This window comes from Polyergus mexicanus, unplaced genomic scaffold (assembly GCF_030449975.1).
Source record: "Polyergus mexicanus isolate NDT 795.1 unplaced genomic scaffold, iyPolMexi1.0 SCAF_18, whole genome shotgun sequence".
Classification (NCBI taxonomy): domain Eukaryota; kingdom Metazoa; phylum Arthropoda; class Insecta; order Hymenoptera; family Formicidae; genus Polyergus; species Polyergus mexicanus.
In genome coordinates, this window is record NW_027223338.1 from 225,966 (window position 1) to 247,786 (window position 21,821).

Sequence of the window (21,821 nt, forward strand, 5' to 3'; positions counted from 1 at the left end):
GGTCCATAAAATCGGCCATTACATCAACATTTTTGTCGTGCAACGAGTAGCTACGAGCGGTTCGCGATGGGAAAATTGCGATCGACCTGGTGAACTATTTCTCTCCCACTTTCCCGGCATTGGTGAGTAAACATAATCGACAATACACTTTCGCGTGTATAGCCTCGAATCTAGGATCGGTGCAGCGCGATAAGCAATATCGTTGATTTTGCCAAATCCTCGACCGCCATCTTTGTTGCACAAACTCGCTATTCTGTGTACTGTATCTACTTTAGCGACTCTACTCGACGGTATACGTCGTACGCCTTGTTTTTTTTCTCGCACTCACGCTGTCCATCCTATCCTTTCCTTGCGTCGCGGAATAATCGTACGTATCGCACGGCAACCTTGATCCGTCGATTCCAAGTCAATCGTCGATTACCAGATTGTCGAATGTCCATGCGATCGTGCATGCTGTCGTGCGAGATATTTTCGCGAAATCGCCATCAAATTTCCTCCCTTCTTTTTGACATTTCTTTTCGCGCAACGTGTCAAAGACGCATCGTGATATTTCGTCCTGTCAGATATCATCGGCGAGATTTCCATAGCAACGATGCATTACGAAACGATTACGTAGAGGCGCGTTACATGCATCGGCTGCGCTGGTACATATCAGCTGGTAGTATCACCGATACTTTCGTGAAATCTCGCATCGTTACGAGCGCGATTCGAATATCCCGGTGACCAGTATCGACCAGAATTTTACACGCGGTATATCTTCATTATCGACGGATGCGACAACAATGCGCATTATTTATTTAATAATTCTAAGCATATATGTGTTTTATAAAAATCTGTATATTTTGTTCCTTTTCATATTTTCCTTTCCTATTTTTTTGTAGAATTTCTATATTTAATTATTCGAAAGAAAATACAATTATTCTAGAGACAATCGTATGATAGAATTGCCTTAGACTCTAATATAAATCCTAATCTTTATCTCTCATAATGATTTTTTCGATCGATCGTTGTAGTTATATTGGATTATAATATTAGAAAAATAATGAATGTTTTGTTTTGAAAACATTTGTCTAGATCAAGAAGTATAAATTTCACAATACACGTTGTTTCGAGAATTCAAGACCCGGATGTAAGCTCGCTAAGATTATATGTGTCTTACAAAAACCTGTATATTTTGCGTCTGTCCATATTTTCCCTTTTTCTTTAAATTTTTACATTTAATCTTTATTTCTTCTAACTATAAAAAAAAAAAAAAAAAATCCCGTTAGACTCTAATAGATCCTAATTTTTATCTCTTATAATTCTTCCGATCGGTATAGTTATATCGGTTTATAATGTTTGAAAAATCATAAATTTTTATCTCGAAAACGCTTATCTAGATGAAGAAATAAATTTCGCGATACGCGTTGTTTCGAAGATTGAAAAGCCGGATGTAAACTCGTTGAGATTCGATGGACGAAATGCGAATGATTGGCATAAGATTGTCCGTGTGAAAATTGAACTCACGGAGATTGCATTACGGTTTCACAGTCTCCGTTTCGCACACACGCGGACACGTGCGCGAGGATCATTGTATATGCGAGAATGCGAGAAAGCGAGAGTGCTATATCGATCCGGTTCGCGTGAGGTCTACCTACCTACCTACCTACCTACCTATCTATCTATCTATCTACCTACCTCAAACCCTAGCATTACGCGTATACGTACACAGGATACATTGAACGATGTGCCACTGGTAGCGACTCCGTTATTTTATTTCTGCGTCGCCATCGATAAATTTCCGAAACTGATACGGAGAGATCGTTCCCCTTTTTCTCATGTCATTTAACCGAGTGTTTCCCCCCGCGAGGATTATTTACAATATAGAAACGAATTAAGCTTTATTTCGTACGCCACTCGACGAAATTTAATCTTACACTGATAAAAACGGATGAAGATTAAATCCCTTTCATATTTAAAGAAAAATCGTAATTAAAAAATGTCACAGCGTGTTCAAATTTATGTCATGTTAATAGATAGACTAGAATAGAGAGAAAAACATGTATAATTCTTTCTATACATATACATTGATTCTTCCCGTCAGTTTAATATCGTCGGGTGTAGTAAAGTAAGGTAATCGAAAAGTGAATTTTACGACATATTTTATATTTTATATTAAAATAGTTTTATCACAGAAAGGATCCAATATATCGAGTTAAAGAATTATTAAGAGCTTTTTTTTTATAGCGCGCATAGAGTTCAGTAGACTCCGTCACCATCTAAAGGTGGAGATGTTGAAAAAACGTGGCGAACGTTGACCCGTTGACCCGTTCGATCGATACGAACGGAGTGAACAAACGTCAAATTATACGATTAAAATCAGAGATACAGTATAATCTGTGGCAAATAGCAAGACGGCTTTAATTACTTTGAATACAGCAATAAATCTAAAGGAACGATTAAAAAAAAAATATGCAAAATAAAATATTTTTCCTATAGGAGTGTATGACAGGGGAGGAATTTCAAACCAGTGCTCGAATTTTTTTTTCTTTTAAATCTCGTCGAATCGTCCGAGCTGTAATTGAAACGACACTTTTCTCAGAGATACTTATTAAACTGTCGGCCGGGTATTTTACGGATTTTTATCCTAGATCGCGATTCACGAATGCGAGAAGGAATCTTCGCATGCGACGCCGTCGTCGGGTTTAGACACTTCGGGGGCGCGAGGTACGCGATGTGTCTACGCTGGTGGGCCGTTTCGGGCGGGCGACGCAACGGCTGTGTGCGCAAAAAAAGGCGGCGGCGGCGGCGGCAGTCAAGTTCAAGGCCACCGACGTCTCCCTCTCACCCTCCCCTGTCCCCCTCGCGTCGCGGCCGCCGTCGACGCCCCCGCCACCCACTCACCCACTCACCTATCATCGTGATATATATACACACGTTGGCGCGTCTGAACCGCGCCAGGAGCGTATCGAGCCGTATGGGGGTACGTACCTACCATACGCTGGGATCCGGAGGGCGATTCCCATAGCGTAAACGATGGGATGAGATGACGGGAGTATTTCGTCGCGCTCGCTTGCTCGATCGATCTACCTCTCTCGCCGCCGCGAGGGAAAATTCGATTCGCTCGCGCGTGAATGCCGGGATGTGTGTATACTCTCGGGTCTCTGGAAAGCTACACGTATAGCGACTTTGCAATTGTATCGAAGAATCAAAAATAAAGGGAGAAATTCTATATCGAAAACAAAGATTTTCTTAACGTTGTACGATATGCGGTACAAGGGTGGATTTTTAATTTGTTAACCAAGGAAAAAAGAAATGAGATGAATATTTTGTTTAGAATCATCGGTGAATGTTACGAGAAAATTACGCAGTTGTAATATACAAAAATATTTGTCTCCGAGTCTATGAAAATATTTTACGGACGTCTGGCGCTTCCTCGCTTCTCGGAAAAAGGGTGGAGCTTGATGCGCCGATGAGAGAGAAAGAGGGAAAGAGAGAGAGGATATAAATCAGCGTACGCGTACCATATATATATATATATACGAAAAGTCGTTTCAAGTTGGCACGATAGAGCTTTCGCGTCATATCAAGGTGATACGAGAGTCGCGGTAATGTTAATGACCGATTGTCCGTGACCATGATTTTTATCCAAAATCTCACATTATACACGCGACGTTTACAAAAAAAAGAGGCACGGTAACGTCTGTCTTAAATCGAGACAGTCGCGTCGTTTTATCGATGATAAGCGCGGTAAAAAGTGAAAATATCTCGATGCGTTGCCTAACGCGATGCAATCCTACGATATATGTTATTTCAGATTAAGAGCCATCATTACTTTACATAATGCAGCATAATATCGTCATTGTGTATACTCTTGTACCTAAAGAAAGTGCAAGAGAGACTAATGTAGAGTAAGCGTAGCACGATAAAATATATTTTTACACGTACAATACTTTTCCTCTGGTACATTAGGGGGGGGGGGGAAATATATATATATATATATATATATATAATATATAATAATTATTATTTTATTATACTATTAATATATGCAGTAATTTTAATGATTATGATATAATGCAACATATATTATCAATTGCTCGTACAAAGAGTATTTTTTCGGAAACACTGATACTGTCATACTTTTCTTATTTCGTTATCGCAAAGTATCTATTTTACAATTCCTCGTGTCTTCCTTTAATCGATCAAAATACGCGGCCGTTTTCGAATATCGCACCTAAATTTCCAACTTCTCGTCATTCTAAGTAATTAGTAAGCACGTCAAAACAATAAAATCTACATCTCATTTTTGAATTTCCCGATACGGAGACGCGCAAAGCGAGAAGATCTGCGAGAGAAAATCAAGCTTGACGTATTTACGTATCGCGTATGTACGTCGCATCGACGTACGCGACGCAGCTGCGCGCGGGGGTCGTCGGGGCTCCGTCTCGCCTCGCCTCGCCTCGCGTCCCTTCGGGGATCCTCCGTGCATCATCGCGGATTCGCTTAACGCGCCAACGTTTAGCGCCTTCGATCAGTCGCGTACGGCGCGCGGTGCCGTCAACATCGATCCGTGTGGCAGTGGTGGTGGTGGCGGCGCGGGTCCCTACATTCGCGCGAGCGGCGCGCTCGCTCGCGATCGCGACGTTGAGGGGAAATCCGAGGATCTATCGGATCTATCGAATAGATCCACGAGCCGGAGTAGTATTATCGCGTCCGATTCCGATTGTGAGATAGGAGGTGGCGCATTTTTTTTTCGCGGTATCGCCGCGGAACGAGGACAAGGCCATGGACGCGTGGATGTACGATGTGGTAATGTCGCGTGTGTCTCGCACAGGGCACACTCTCTTTCTCTCTCCTTTTTTTTCCTTCACTCTCCGCGCGCGCGATCTCATGGCTTTGTTTACTCGATGCACGCGGTACGTTGCGTCCCGCTGTGCTACCCATATCCATCCTACCCATCCTCAAGCCCGATATTTCGATCGAATTAGTAGTATAAGGCTGTTGTAGATTCGTGTCCGTTTAAAAGAAAATCGCTTCGTTATTCGCTTCGATCCTGATTTCGTTTTGAAAAATGTGCAGATTGATATTCGTATGATCGAGAGATTCGTATCTCGAAACTTCCAAGATCGTAAAACGACGATAAAATATCGAATGAATCTCGACGACGATTCCGCAATGATTTTTCTTATACGCGCGCGCACGGTAATTTTTTTATTCGCCCCATATATAAAAGTGCGAACCGGCATAAGATTTCGATATACAGGGTTTTCTAAGAGTTGATGAAAAAATTGTAAACTATAATAAAGTTTAATTATATACGTTAATACATTATTTTTAAATAAATTTGAATATATATTACTTATTGTTAGAAATATTTTCTCGAGTTGTTTATCTATTTTGCGGACGAGCGAGTCGTTACACGTTATATAACGTGTATATCGGGCCGTTAAATAATTTATCTAACGCGTCGACTAGCTTCTTCGCACTCGCTGATTCGTCGGGGATCCTCCTGAAATTTTCCGACAACGTGGAATGTCGCTGTCACCTTCCCGTTTTGAGAAAAAAAGTCGAATAGTAATCGGGAGTATATATCGCGCGAATTATTAATCTCCATCCGTCGGCTGGAGGATAATCGAAATCTTTTGTGCGGCGAACGGGACTCGGAAAACATCGGGGAGGAAAAAAAAACTGTTTGTTGTGATCGCGGGTACCCTCGCACGCACATACGCGCGCGCACGCACGAACGCGCGCTCGTTTATATACCTCGACAAGTTTAGTAGCTAGCCTTTTTTTTCTTTCTTTCTTTCTTTCTTTTCTTTCGCTTTTTGCCGCTTCTTTGTCTGCTCGATTGCGCGTTCCATCGGCGCGGTATCGGTCGAAACGATTACCAGTCAATGACAAATTTTCGACATTAATAATTTAAGCTTTTACGAGGAAGAGTCGATTCGAAATCGGCCGAAAAGTTTCTAGAGACGATTCCTATCCCTCCCCCCCTACCTGGAGGAGAGGGGGGGAGGGGAAGCTTTTATATCTACCGCATGCGAATACACGGGTGATGTAACGATACGTGCGAGAATCTCGCGTGTACCGGCATAAAGGAAGACGCTGGTAAACGTAATTTTTTTCCAACAATAAGTAGAGATAGTCTATAAAAGAATGTTCGATGTTATCTGTAGATTAATCGCGTTACTTGCACGTGAGTGCGTCGAAATTTATGAATATTAACGATGCTCTGCTTTTTCCCTTTACGTTTCATTTCGCTGTTATCTATATAGAGAGTGCTTTTTGTATATATTAAAAAAAAAAAAAAAAAAAAAACCACCGTCCGAGATGGTTCTCTGTTTAATCGCGGATTCGGAGGACGATTTTTCAAATAAGAGCTCTTCCTTCAAAATGTCGATAGAACTTTCGAGTCATTTGCGATTGAATAGAAGGATTTTGCATCCTCTTTTCAATTATTGCATAAGTATTTTGATAAGGCGGAATCTTCTCTATATCTCCCACATGAAATTGTCATACTCGAAACCTATGAAAAGTCAAAGGCAGATCGAACATCCGTCAAGTGTATGTATTTTTCTCGATGAAATCTTGACGTGATCCGTTTCAAAAGTGAGTAATGCTTCATCTTGTGGTACTACTTCGAGTCCATTATGTTCTTCACAAATTATTTAAATATATATATATATAAAATTACAAAAATACTAAAGCTTTTGGATTTTAGAACGTTTTTCCCTAAAATTTTTTCAGAATTGGAGTAGAAGAGATTTTTTTTCTTTTTTTTTTAAATACCCTCAGATCGATAATGTGCGCCATAATCGTCATAGATTGACTTTGCTTTTATAATCAGCCGGTGGCTATCGTACATACAAAATTATTCATATCTATTTCCGTGCTTGTGTTCGGAAAGAAGTAGTATCATATAAATTTTTGACGATTATTGTCCGATCTAGTATTCTCTTTACATTAGGCATTGGAGAATGGAGAATGATTCCCGCGACGTGTAATTTCTCTCAAATGCACAATACGTACACTAGTAAACTAGTCGTAACGAGATGTGCTTTGTGTCTTCGTACACACTCGCGCGCACACCCACGCCCGTCGTGATCCTTACGCAATTCCATGCGTGAGGCATTACGAAGAGCGTGGCGGAATATATCGCCGCTTATATATTGTACTATTATCGATATTGTTTAGCATTTCATCGATGCTTTATTTATACAAACCTAGCCTAATCTTCAGGCGCGTACTTGAACTCTTTGTCGGTTTCAGTATTTTCAGCAGCGATAACAAGCCTACAACGAGATGGATATTATTCGTCTCGTCGCGTTCCAAATTGACAAGGGGTTAACGAGGAATTTATGCCGACGATCGTATATTTGGAATATGAACACGTGATTGAGACTCGTGACGATATAACGCTGACATGAGCGAGAAAGAAGAGAGAGAAAGAATGTGCTTCTATCTTTTTCAATTTTTCACGAATTTACCGGAGTAATCTGGCTTAAAAAATTGAAAAGATGAAACTCCTTTTTTTTTTTTTAATTTAACAAAACGCGATAAATTCGGAACACTTTGTACACTATTGTTAATAATTTTGGAACGTATATCCGATTGTAAGTGAGGATTCATTCAACTAACACGCCGAAATGAAATTATATCGACTTGAACAAAAATAAAATCGTGCCGCGGTGGAAGTTTGGTGGAAGAAAAACATTCATCGCAATAGAGTTGTATCATTTGATATTTTTGGTTTTTAGATTTTTTCCGGCTTCTCAGCATGAATTGACACATCTCGCGTTTATATACATCTAAGTTAGTTTATAAATTTTACATTACGCGAGATATGGCAAAAATCTATATACAATTTATTTGCCGAACTTTATCTAAAGATATTGTATGTCGACATTACGATTGGTCCCATCAAAATTACTCTATAATTTTTTTTTTTTTTTTTTTTTTTTTTTTAACGACGTCAAAAGATTTTTGTTATTTTAATTCGGATAAAGTTATCGGATCTTTTTAAAAGGGAGATAAAGAAAATAAGTCAAGGATCGATTATTTCGATTCATAAAAAAATTTGCTTCTCAAACTCGAATAATTTAGTTTGTAATTTCTTTTTTTTCCGAATATGATAAATCTTATACGCGTTGATCTAACACACACTATATGGTAATAATTTGAAAAGATCACGGTGATGAATTTCGCGCGCCGACCGGTGTAAAGAGTTCGGACGCTCGCGCGAATTCTTTCTTCTTCGGATTATTAAAAAAAGGCATTACGACACATCGTTAGTTGCGTATAAACAAGCGGCCGCGGATAGGAAGCGGAACGTGGTCGTGATAGAGTAGCAATGCGAAGGTCGCTGCTACTATACACATGCATCGCGATCAGCAGCGATCACTGACGCGCCGATGCATTCATCCGTCCAAGTGAAAGAAATTACGTACCAAGACACACAAACCCGCATTTCCCCACTTGCGATCGTTCAAGAATTAATTACGGCGGGAGGGAGCGAGTGTTATAAAAAAAGGACTGCGCGTATTCAAATAGAAATAGGTATATACATGGTGTTTGCACCTATAGAGCATGCGTGGCCAATTCCTCGCGGTATATCGATGTAGGTAAGGTCGAGCGAGCAAAATGTTCCGATAGACATATATATGTACAATATATTATATACGCCGGAAGATGTTTTATTGACAAGTTATAAAAAAATTACAGCTTAAAATGGAGATACATGTTCTTATCTACATGAACTCTAATATACGTAACATTTGTTTCTCCTTTTTCTCTTACGTAAATACTGATTTGCGAGACGAATAACTGCTTTCTCTCGCACCTTTTTCATTTTCAATCAATTAGCGCAGTAAATTTAATTTATAAAATTTAAAATTAATTCTTTCGGAGCTTACGCTCTTGTACGCTCGACAAGATAATCTTCGTCGATTGTTTTCAAGTCGAGAACATATGTACCTGTGTTCACCGATTATTTCGTACATTGTCCAAGGTTAGGATTCGCACGGCTCTTTTTCTTTTTTCTCTTCGAGGTGACGCCATCGACGTCTCGTGGCCTTAAACTTGACACCCCTCCCAACATTTTACTCCAAGAGAATGATTATTGCTCGTTCCCCACCAGCGAGATACGACTCGGCATAGAGCCATTTCGCCACCCGTTAATCGGCAAGCTTATCTTCCGGCTGATTTGTCTATCGTAGATTCGACTTCATCTGGACTGCATTGATAAACGCATTCCGTTCGTTTGTATCGATGAAATTTAATCGCATGAAAAAGCCTTGATGCATATAATAATAATAATAATAATAATAATAATAATAATAATAATAATAATTGTTTTAATAATTAATATAATATTAAAAGATATATAAAATATAAAACGCTATACGTATTAATATATTGCTTTCTTGTATATTTTTTAACGAACTACTCTATTTCTATATTAACGCAAAAAGTTCCGTTTAGAATTAAACTTTGTCCTTCCTTCCATCTATTTATCGTAAGGGAAATTTATATTTTCTCGAAAGTGAAAAGTGTAACGAACTGCTAAATCGGGTTTTATTCAACTTGGATTGTTGTCGCGACTCGTACTTTCTCTCTCTCTCTCTCTCTCTCTCTCTCTCTCTCTCTCTCTCTGTTTCTCTCTTATTCACGATTTTTTGATTCTTAAAAATTTAAAATTCTATAAGGAACTTTAAAAGATTCACGACGCCCGATTTGTCGAGAGTCAATATCCACATCGAATATATTCATTCAAAGCGTTTCGTAGGGGTTATTCTCGCTGCTGTTTTAATATCGCGAGATTACTGCGGCCGTGTTATCGCGCTATTTTTATTGAATAAGATCGATGCGAAATCGGAGCGTAATTCCCGCCAAGGTCCCAGCCTTGACCGCGCGACCCAGGGTCTTCATCCTCGAGGGATCGATTTGTTCTTTTTACCTTCTAATTCCGTAACCGCCCACGTACATACGCTCGCGATTCCAACCACGCGTGTAGACAATTATAATAATTTATAGATAACGTTATCGAGACTTGTTGCGAGATATTAAATATATTAATCGATTGTACATCCACGAATTTTGTTGCCATAATAAAGTAAAATAGGCGAAAAAGCCAATCTTTTTTAAAAGAAGAGAGAAGAGAGATTTTAAGAAAATTAATTGTACCAATTGTGGAGAAAATGGTTAAATTTTGCTAATGTTAACGAGATAAAAGAATTAAAACGATAAATAATTAAAAGACTTTGCTCTTAAAAATTGTTTGCTATTGTATAACGTTTGTTATGCAACGCAAATCCGTTGTCGGTCTCGATACAGGGAAAGTGAACGCTCGGTAGAACGAGTCAGATGTTATGCGACAGTTATGCGAATCGTGCACTATCGACCGATATCGCACCTGGCAACAGATAGGGGACTGTTTATTGACCGATGTTAATCGCGGCGTATCTTAATTACTGCAATATAGGCGATATTGTGCGCTCTCACCTCGTCCAATCGCCGACATTACGGTTTGCTCGTACATCAGCGGTATCTTTGCTCATCATAATTGATGATGGTGATGATGCGCGAATAATAGCGTCAAGTATAAAACTCTAACAAGGTCTTCGAAAAATCAGTGATAAAATATCTGAATAAAATCGTTCTTCCATTACTTTTTCGCGATAATTTTAGAAAACATTTATTCGCACGTACAAGTGACATGTCTGCGAAGAAACTAATCTATTTTTCGAAACGTATAATGTATGCAAGAAAAAGATTTACACGATTTTTCCTCTGACGTCACATGATTCAATATTGTTGCAGTGAGTGATTAGGAATTTCAATGCAACTTTTTCATTTACTCCGTAATTGCAATCAAATTTAATCCACAATTAATCTTTACTTTTCAATCGATAATCGTTATATTGAAATTACGATTTCCTGCGCTTACTCGCGAAATGTCCATTTGTTTTTATTTATTTTTGTTCATGCCAGAGAAGGCGTTTTTCTTGCTTATGTGATCATCTCTATGAAATTAGTGTATTGTTTCTAGAATTCCTAAATATAATTGATCGAGTTCTTGCATATTCCTTAAAAAGAGTTTTAAAATTTCCGATATATTTCAAAAAGGGGGAGTTTAGCGATTAAATGTGAAAAATATAGTAGGATAGAAGATATGAAGTATCAATCTCATATTTTTATTATAAAAATGAGAGAGAATGAATCGATATGTAATAGCTTTTTTATTTTAATCGAAATCGATCTGAATCATAATATTTTTCAGTGAAACTCTTGCGAGGCGCGTTGTCTCTTAAGGAAATGTCATTAGAATCAAATTGGCACCCTGTATCTTTGGATAATTTTTTTAATGACTGAAATTTTAGAATTCCTTGGAAGAAGGGGGAAGAAACAGAATTCTTTCAATGGTGTCTCAAAATTTTTTAAGCGAGATGCTAACTTCGGGAAGGTGGTGTTGATAATAGCATCGAGATTGTATGTCGCATCAACGCGCAGTGGAACAACGAGTAGTCGCGGACATATAGGCAGGAAGGTAGGACAGAGGAGGAGATAAAGTGAGATAAAACGAGATTGAGAGGCCCAAGGCCTCGTTGTCGGCCGTTTCCGCTGGTGCTCGGCATCTAAAATTGCGATGGCGTGGCTCCGCGGCCTTCGCAAATGCGGCAGCTTCTCGCTCTCCCGCAAAAAAAGTCAAGTTCAAGGTCGGCGAGACGCTTGAGGTCTCTTCTTCTTCTTCTCCTCCTCCTCCTCCTCCTCCTCCTCCTCCTCCTCCTCCTTCTTCTTCTCCTCCTCCTCCTCCTCCTTCTTCTTCTCCTCCTCCTCCTCCTCCTTCTTCTTCTCCTCCTCCTCCTCCTCCTTTTTCTTCTTCATCCTCTCCCCCTCCCCCCTTCTTCTTCTTCTTCTTCTTCTTCTTCTACTTCTTCTCCTCTCTCTCTCTCTCTTTCTTTGATATTTTCCGTGTCCGCCTTTCGAGCTCTCAATCGAATGTGGATCGAATCGGGATGGGAGGGATACTTATGCAACCCTTCTCTCCTTCTGCACGCGTAACCTGTTCCGCTAGAATATTGTAAGAAACATAGGACCGGTTGTTCACCAAGTTTACCCTCCTTTCTCTCGTGATTTGTATCTACGAAGTGAAAGTAGACTGGTCCAGGATCGGTCTTGGTGTATTGATATCGAGGAAAGAAGCTTTGACTTGTAAAACGGAAGTATCAAACGCAAATGGTACCCAACAATTTGCATCATCCCGAAATTATTCTCGATAGTCCTCTGAGAGAAATCTGTAGCCTCTCAACTCGCGCGATCCATCTGTCAAAGACATGTCATTTGTCTATTTTGCTTCGCGACAATCACTTGTAATTTGATCGGTGGGATTGCAAAAGTCGATTGATTTCAGTGGGTGAAATCCCGATCGAGCTTTGAAAGGATCTGACTCACGCGATGTCTGATCTCACTGATTCGATCAGCATTGATATGCTGATCGAAGACGGAGAATGTGAAGGCGCGCGACTTCGCATCTGAAAAAAAAAAAAATCAAGTTCAAGGTCGACTAGATGTTCTCCCGATCCCTTCCTACGTCTAAGTCTCGCCTTCCCGTTGGCACACGACACACGATACCAAACAGAGCGGTTTGGAGGGGAGAGGGGGAGGACTTACGCAATCCTTTCACCGTTACTTTGTTCGCCGACGGCCTAATTTAGGGCGCAACTAATATATTCGTTAATCCAGTGTTGCCAAGTGATTAATCGTTGTTAAATTTTAATTGTTACATCATATTAATATACACGTATCGCTTACGCGAAATTTTGTGGCTTTCAATTCAATACCTTTGTAAGAAAATAATCTTTTAATAAATCTTTTTATTGTATCTTTCTCTATCTTTGAAACATATTTTATAATGTAATTTAAAATTTCTCTCACATACATCAATTTTTACGTATTAATCTTATAAATCCAAAGTAAATATTGTCATATTATTAACAATTTTATTAATATTTAATTATATTTATTAATTATTTGTGATTAGAATATTTTAAATATATTTTATCTCTTGAAATTAAAGATCGGAGATCAATTTGTATTTTTATGCAGTTTTATCGATATTTTCAACACCGGTTAAAGTTATCGTCAAGTCAGCAGCCGTGCACGTTTCGAGTAATCGTATCCTGCGCTCGTGCAAGAGTGCTTAACATCGCAATTCGTGACACACACGCAGAGATTCTAAGAGGTTCCTTTTACACTTTCCAATGGATCTGGATCTCCCCGCTTTTGTATATTCGAGCGGAAGCTGACGCGTAGTGTGTTGTGATCCGCGTAGAGGGAAAGTATGTGCGATCTTCGCGAAAGAACACATTCATATACCGCGAATTCTCCGAAGTCAATTCTAAAAATGCTCAAGGCGTTGGCCGTACTTAAATATAGCGGGCGCAAAAAAGTGCAATCGCGTCTGTATAGACGGCGGTTCTCTTTTATTTTCGCATATAAAAAAATTGCCGTCTTCTCGCATTTTTACAATCGTCGCGATATTAATAGATGATTGTAAAGATAATGATACGCTATCTCGAGATAGAGATAGGAGATTACATTATGTCTTTCGTATCTTATGGCAGGTCTGTATGATGTCTGACGCTACCACGGAAAGCATGATCGGGAATAATAGGACGATGCCCAACATCAAGCAGGAAATCGATAACCCAACGACTCCCACGCAAAATTATCAAGTATGCTCGCCAACCACGACTCTCCAACATCAGGAGGTATTGAAATTGTTAAGAGAACTCTTGATTCTCCTCCGTGTATTTAGATTTAGATTTCTTGTGTCAGATGTATGTACAGGGTGTTTCGTCGCTATCGCGTTAATGTTAATCATATTTCGCTGATAACTTATTTAATTTAACGTAAAAATCAAAGAGCGACCAATGCCCATTTCTTCCTTTGAAAAAAAGGAACCAAAAATATTATACGAAACGCATGGGAGTTTCTTGAAAATTTAAGAGCTTTCTAAACTACTTTATATATCGATTAATATCACTTCAATTATATATGTACAAACACACGCGCGCGCACACACACACACACACACACACATACATATATATATATATATATTTTTTTTTTTCCAGTCAATATGCACGAAGTTGGATATTCCGACAGATTATGGCGGTAGCAGCGGTAGCCCCGAAAGTCCAGAAATGCATCATTGTTCCTCGACGACGCAGCCTTTAGGTACCCCGGAGGTGTGTGATTGCGTGTCTCGAAAATGTGTTTCCAATAAGCGCGAGTTCACATGAGGAATGATTTATATATCTGAACTGCTGTGAAGAATCATTGTTGTTTTTATAGGACGGTGTTAAAGAAGAGGACATGATACCCAGGAGACTCTGTCTTGTCTGCGGTGATATCGCGAGCGGTTTTCACTACGGAGTCGCTTCGTGCGAAGCGTGCAAGGCTTTCTTCAAGAGAACTATACAAGGTAAGCGAGCTCCGTATCGATTTCTGTAATAGGCCGCAATAATTCGTCCAGATAGCACCAAGGACGTACTGGGTGCACTTTCGATCGTGATATAATTTGAATATACCTATATATAATATTTGAACTTCCAGTTTGTGGACCCATAGCATAGTGAAAACCGAGAGGTTGGTTACTAGTGATTATAGTGTACAAAAATTACCCTTGATATGGATTACCTTTAAATTATCTCAGATTATATAAAATTACCTTAGATTACTTCAGATTATCTGCGGCTACCTTAAGAGGGTACATACACGCAGCGGTAGCGTAAAAATAGTGGGAAATTTGATAATTTTTTTTTTCATAAAAAAATTTTTTTTATTAAAAAATCCCTAGCTACATCTTAAAGTAGTTCCTTTAATGTATATTTAGTAAAATTTTCATTAATAAATATTGAAAAATATATTGCGGAAACGTTATCTTCTGGAAGCTGTTCGACGATGCGTTAACCATTGTACCTCCTCCAATTTTTATCTGAAATCGAAAACAAAAAAATTTTTTTAAAGTATTGTATATAAAAAAAAGGAAGTTTTTTTGTCTCAATCGATTTGGAAAATTTTGATTTTTTGAAAAATGGCGGCAAAGAATGCAAGAATTCGAATGCAAAGATATGATTTTTAATCTGATACCTTCGCATTCAAATGGCCGTCATTTTTCAAAAAATCAAAATTTTAAAAATCTGCTACGACAAAAACTTCCTTTTTTTTATATACTTTAAGAAAATTCTTTGGTCAAATATACATTAAAGGACCTACTTTAAAATGTAGCTAGAGATTGTTTAATAAAAAAATTTTTTTTATGAAAAAAAAATTGTCAAATTTCCCCCTATTTTCCCTACCACTAGATGTATGTAGCCCCTTAAGAATATTTAAAATTATCTACAGATTATTTGATATTACCCTTAGATTACTTAGATTTTCCATTAGATTATCCAAGATTACCTGAGAATGCTAAAGATTATTTAGAATTACCAAAAATTATCTTGGATTACCCAAAATTTCCTTTGGATTGCCGCTGAATTACTTAGCCCTTGTATAAAAATTACCTCAATGACCAACCCTTCGGTGAAAACATTTACATTTGAAACAATTACCAACTTGGTTGGTGCTATCTGGGGCAGGATTATGTATTTATATTACGATAAAATAGCCAATAATTTTACAGGAAACATCGAGTACACTTGTCCAGCGAACGGCGAGTGCGAGATAAACAAACGGAGACGAAAAGCGTGCCAGGCGTGTAGATTTCAGAAATGTTTGCGGCAAGGAATGCTGAAGGAAGGCGTGCGATTGGATCGCGTTAGAGGCGGTCGACAAAAGTACAGAAGATCCGCGGATCCTTACACGCCAGTCAAGAGCGCCACGCTAGAGGGTACTTTGCCTTATATTTATACAACTTTGCGCGTCATCGCGTGTGTTTTGCACCGGTTTTTATCATATGTTAAAGAAAGATATCTATGCAGAAAGAATAGATAAAAATTACCTTCCTAGACAGATGCTCATAACGTTGAATTATTCAATGTTTCAAGCTAACGTAACGTCAGGAGGTCCTACCGAAACGTTAAGTAAGCTATTATATCGTCAAGTCATGTCTTTTCACAATATTAGCTTTTTAACCTCTTAAATTTATTTTAGTTTCACAATTTTTCCATGTATTTCTTATTTACATCCCATTTTTTGAAAACTTGTAAAATTTTGTTTAACGTTAATAAATAATAATGGGGCAATTTAAATAAAGAGACACATTGTGTCTCGTCTTTTGCAGATAACAAGTTGGTCGAAGCCTTGGCAGCTTGTGAACCAGATATGCTTCAAGTATCCAACATCCCTAGCACACAGGAGACAGACCAGAAGGTTCTCGGACAATTGTCAGATCTTTACGATCGAGAATTGGTTGGCATAATAGGTAAGTATTAGCCACATTTGGCCAGGCACATGTTTATACACTAACGATTACATATTCTTCAAGTTTTTAACATTTGAGGGATGTCTAATTTTTATTTTTGTGCAGGCTGGGCCAAGCAGATCCCAGGTTTTAGCAGCTTAGCATTAAACGATCAAATGCGACTTCTGCAGAGTACTTGGGCTGAGATATTAACTTTCACTCTAGCGTGGAGAAGCACGCCGAATAGTGGCAGATTGAGGTTTGCGCAAGATTTTACGTTAGACGAAAGGATTGCGCGCGAATGCCATTGTATGGAGCTCTACACACATGTATGTAATTTTTATGACAGAATTTTATTATTCTATTATATCTTATATTCTTATTTCTTTAACTATTAGAAACGAATATGTATTTGTTATAGTTAAAATGATTTAATAAGATGAGGAAAGAGAAGGAGGGGGGGGGGGGTTGAGGAATAAAAGTTATATATATATATATATATATTTTTTTTTTAAGTTATATGTGCTTGGAAATATTTATATATATTTTATATTCTTTTTAAAAATATACACATAAATTTAAGATATTTTAAAGATAAGTTAAAAGTTTTTTAAATTATACGATACAATAGAGAGATGGTGTGAATAAGTCTATTATTAGTACCGTAAACCGTAAATAAGTCTATTATTTTTCTTGATTTAGTGTACGCTGATTTTTATCGAATTGGTCTCTTTCTCTTTAAACAGTGTATTCAAATCGTCGAGAGGATTCAGCGATTGGGTTTAACGCGGGAAGAGTACTACGTGCTGAAAGCATTGATCTTAGCGAATAGCGATGCTAGATCAGATGAGCCGCAGGCGCTTTACCGTTTTCGTGATTCTATCTTGAATTCTCTGTCGGATTGTGTGGCGGCGGTGAGACCCGGTCAGGCTCTCCGCGCTACGCAGAATATGTTCCTAGTGTTGCCCAGTCTCAGACAGGCCGATGGGATTGTCAGACGATTCTGGTCCAGTGTGTATAGAACAGGCAAGGTACCGATGAACAAACTGTTTGAGGAGATGCTCGAGAACGTTTGTAATCGATGAAACGCGCTTTGCAAATTCGATAACTTGATTATTCGTCGCCTGTTCATGCGTTGTTTACCAAAAGTTGGCGATATTCATCATTATCGTGATTATTATTATCATTGTACATCGTTATCGAATACGAGAGCGTTTGGTGTCGATATGTTTAATGAGTGATAGTGCGTGGGAGAAACGGAGTTATCGGTTTTTCTACGATAACTTTTATTTTCTAATGGAATCTATTCTTTTCTTTTGCGAACGGGGAAAGAACGTTGAAAGCGCAGGTTTGGTTAATGTCTCCGGCGATCATCGCGAATCGCAAATCGTTCTAGGACGGTAGGCGCATAGTTTTTGTTTGAAGTATCCAAACTTTCCTTTTTACGAGTACCCCATTTACAGGTACAAAAAGAAAGAAAGAAAGATGTAAAGATGTTTTATGTCGGAACATTCAAGTACAAGATGCGAGAAGACTTTTTTTTTTTTTTTTTTTTTTTAAGTACTCATCTTAGAATAGACGTGTGCGGAAACCAGTGATCAGCTATATTGTGAGAATATCAAGGATAGTGTTTCCGTTTGATTTCATGATCGCAACACCGAACCGTATAAATCGGATAAGCTGTGTAGATAACTGTGGGTGTTTAATATATTGTACTAATGATATCACTAGTATTCGTGAAAGAATACTTCAAGAATCAACAATCAAAATTATTGTTATTGAACGGCATTTTCTCTTGATTTTGCTATTCTTTTGATCATTGTTATTTTTTTTTTCTTTCGTTCAATTCCGGCGGGGAAGCGGGGGCAATTACAATCCTCCTTCTGCGTCTTTGTCATGCGATGTACATTGCCTCGTTTACGTTAGCACTTGTAATTATAATAGCTTAAATGTGAAAAAGAATTGAGTAATATTAATCAATATGTTTGTGATAGCTGTATTATATAACATCCATAGTTATAGTGATGTAGAAATACACACATCTTTGTACATTATATCTTAGAATATTTCTTTGTACAATATATAAATGAGATCGAAATTAATCAAGTGTGAAAAAATGCGAGCAAAAGAAAGATGACGATAAAATAATTGAATTATTCTCCCAAATCAGGAACATACCGCTTTTAAGCAATTCGGAATTTTTATCAGAAATGTATCTTAAAGATGGATTATTGGCCAGATTATTGCCATATTACCGCGATTTTGTAAGCGGTCGAAATGTTTACCCGGTTGTTCAAAAATGTGTCTGTCCGTGCCACACAAAAAAAAAAAAAGAGAAAGAGCAAGAAAAAATATATAATTATTGCTAATATAATTATATTAATATTATTTTTACTATCATATATTATTATTATTACAATCATTATTATTATATTAATATGAGATTAATATTATTATCACCATTATTTTATTATATATTCAGGGATCTTTATATATTATCTAGTTATTACTAATTATATTAAATTGTTACGAAAATCAGCGAATATATTTGTGTGCATAATAACAACTTTGAGTTAACGTTGCGCAATCATAACGCTACATATGCTTTTCACGATAGAGATTTTTAAGAGAGGAACGAGACCCATATGTGAGAAAACGAGTAAGTTTTATGGAGCTTTATATGTGACGACCATTGGTCGCGAAGTTATAACGGTTTATCTATATTCCAAGATGTTTGGAATATCATTCATTCTATCAGCCGCGCTTTTATGTAAAAAAAAATTATTTAAGTTAAAATTAAAAATTAAAAAGTGAACCATAAAAAAGCATTCGTTCAAATTAAATTTTTTGTTTATTTTTCACTCTGTTGATGATTTTTTTAAATTAAAATTAAATGGCGATATATCTCAAATTGAAATTCATTGATGATTTCTGATATCGGAGAGCGAACGAAAAACGTAGGCTTCGTATTTACATCGCGAGACTATCATAGGCATAAAGTGCAATGAAAACGAGATACGTGCAGTTTTCTTCACGACTTAACGACAAGATGACGTCGACCCTTTATTTTCCTTTGATGGAACGTCATGCGATTGTTTTTTATCTTTCGTTTAGGACTTACGAGCGTCTTTCTTTTCGTCTTGTTCGAGACTCCTCTCACATTTGAATGGAAAATTGCGATATTTTTGCGTTTTCTTTTTATGTCGACGATTTTGTTCAAGATTCTATCCTTTCGTATCCTTTATACTAAATTCTGCAAACTAAACTATGATCCTACTTTAGACACGACAAAACGAGTTGTCCCGATTCCCTTCTCTCTCCCAATTGCCAACAGTCAGCGCGGTTTTAAAGACATTGATTATGTATTAGAGCAAATATTTTCACATACATCTCCATCAAGGAAAGATATAAAAAAAAAGGAAAAAAATGCGTTAGGTATTTTTATGTAATTGATCTTCATGTATACCGTTGAATTGTGAGGTTTCATACTTTTTCGAGCATTTTCTTTGTACCATATATACATATGTAATCATATCGATTCGCCGTGGCGGTAGAATCGTAGTCTCAGGGTTGCGAACAAGCAAACACGATACAAAAACCTAGACACATACAAATAGTTAAGCGCGTGTGTGCGAGTATATTTCTCAAATATAAATAGTAGTAATAACGATAGATTTAATAGGAGGGAAAGAATAGTACGTTGAAAAGAGCGGTACATTGTGTAATTATATGAAAGTTCGCGAAGAGATGGCAAGTATTTGTTACACTGAGATGAAAGGGCAACAAATATAAGAAAATAGAGAAAGAGAGATATAATTAAATGATAAAAAAATTATAATCATTATGCTAACGACATTAGTGGGACGATTAAGCTTTAATTCTTGCAGTAGGAAGGAAATGTGCTTTTAAATCATCGAACTTTGTAAAGATCGCGTTCTCCGTCGTACACTCAAAAGGGACATTCAAAATTTCCAGTTTCTTTCGGATCAGATTGAGATTGAGATTTGTTATCGTATAAAAAAGTTTATTTGAAAAATGTGGCGAAAATTTTCTCGTGGAAAAACTTTGTGATATAATATGAGATTCTCTCTTTTTCCGACATCCACAGAATATGATAATTGTTAGCATTTATATAACATGGTTATACAAGTTTTGTTTGACGATACGCGGGGTTTATTCTTGTTTTTTTAATTTACGTCACGAGAACGTATCTAAAAATGTATTATATTTTATGTATAAATATATATTTACGAAAATATGGTGAGAAACATTGGGCTGACACTTTTTATGTAAAACATTTTTATCACACGCGAATTATTTGAAATATAGGCTTGAATCGTTACATTATGGTCTCTTTAAGTCCTTTAATTAATAGTTTTTTTTTTTTGTTTTTTTTTTGGAGTCTCGTGTCCTAAATATATCGTCGCTTTACTGCCTCAAGTCCGTTGATGTAAATCGCATCTGTAAGAAGAGAGAGAGAGAGAAAGAGAGATGCTACGCTTCTACGATGATTATAAATATGTATGTAATTTACTTTGTAATTTTACGTGACTTTGTAGATTCTCGCTAAATATAATTTTTATATATGTGCGCGTTACAAATGCGAAAAGAGCCGTAATTTGGTGTACCTACAAAAACTGGTGAGATCGAAGAGATACTAGCAGCATCAGTGTTGTCGATGCGATAATGGAAAACAGCGCATCGTGGAATTTCGTGATTAAAATAGTTTGTATGAGAGAAAGAGAATACGTCCGTATATGTGTGTTGTGTGTATGCGTGTGTGTGTGTGTGTGTATAATTAAGATGACGATATTTACAACGAGATACAGAAAATAAATCGACAAAAGATACGTTGTATGGAACTACCTCGGTAATAGCGTCTCTGTTTATTATTCCTTTAATTGCCCGTATATATTTATTTAACCAATAGCGTATAAAGGTTTGAAAGAATTTTTTTTTATAACTACGTAATATATTGAAAAATTCTTACACACAGACACACACAATATACACGATAATTTTAAATGCAGCTTATGTCTCGCAAATCATAAATTACAACAAAATTTTATTCTTTATTCAATATTAGTGGACTTTATTTTAATGTAATATATATATATATATATATATATATATATATATATATATATATATATATATATATATATATACATGTACATATATATGTATATACATTAACACATTCTCTTAAATATAGAATCAGTGTATTATCATTGAAAAGTAGTGAATAAACATCTGGATGGTCTCAGATATAAATATAACACTGCAAATCAGTGAAATCTCACTGTAAGAATTAGGAGTAGTGGCTGTTTCAATCAGTGATATTTTAAAATACGTTTTTATTATATATGAAATGAATTTATAGCAATATATTTTGTTAAAAAAGATATTTGGATTTTCGACCAAGAATCTT

The 21,821-nt window shown here is 37.1% G+C and overlaps 1 protein-coding gene across 11 annotated transcripts; it reads left to right on the plus strand.

Moving 5' to 3' along the window:
• Positions 1-33: 33 nt before the first annotated feature.
• Err (estrogen-related receptor) lies at positions 34-21,324 on the plus strand. 11 transcript variants are annotated; one of them, XM_070311004.1, is made up of 10 exons: positions 4,197-4,791; positions 5,907-6,090; positions 13,605-13,751; positions 14,118-14,231; positions 14,338-14,467; positions 15,656-15,877; positions 16,035-16,070; positions 16,244-16,411; positions 16,517-16,719; positions 17,137-21,324. In XM_070311004.1, exons 3-10 carry the CDS (start codon positions 13,611-13,613, stop codon positions 17,473-17,475), a joined length of 1,353 nt encoding a protein of 450 aa, XP_070167105.1. In that variant the 5' UTR covers positions 4,197-4,791; positions 5,907-6,090; positions 13,605-13,610; the 3' UTR covers positions 17,476-21,324. The 11 variants fall into 11 exon arrangements, with proteins under 11 accessions (XP_070167104.1, XP_070167105.1, XP_070167101.1 ...); XM_070311003.1 differs by lacking the exons at positions 4,197-4,791; positions 5,907-6,090 and adding an exon at positions 34-122; XM_070311000.1 differs by lacking the exon at positions 5,907-6,090.
• Positions 21,325-21,821: the final 497 nt, after the last annotated feature.

Bases quoted from the DNA above. Each gene is read 5' to 3' on its own strand.
- Err (XM_070311000.1), top strand. From the start codon at position 4,768: ATGGACGCGTGGATGTACGATGTG. The intron at 15,878-16,034 runs GTACTTTGCCTT...CAATGTTTCAAG, and splicing joins CAAGAGCGCCACGCTAGAGG to CTAACGTAACGTCAGGAGGT. The intron at 16,071-16,243 runs GTAAGCTATTAT...ATTTAAATAAAG, and splicing joins AGGTCCTACCGAAACGTTAA to AGACACATTGTGTCTCGTCT.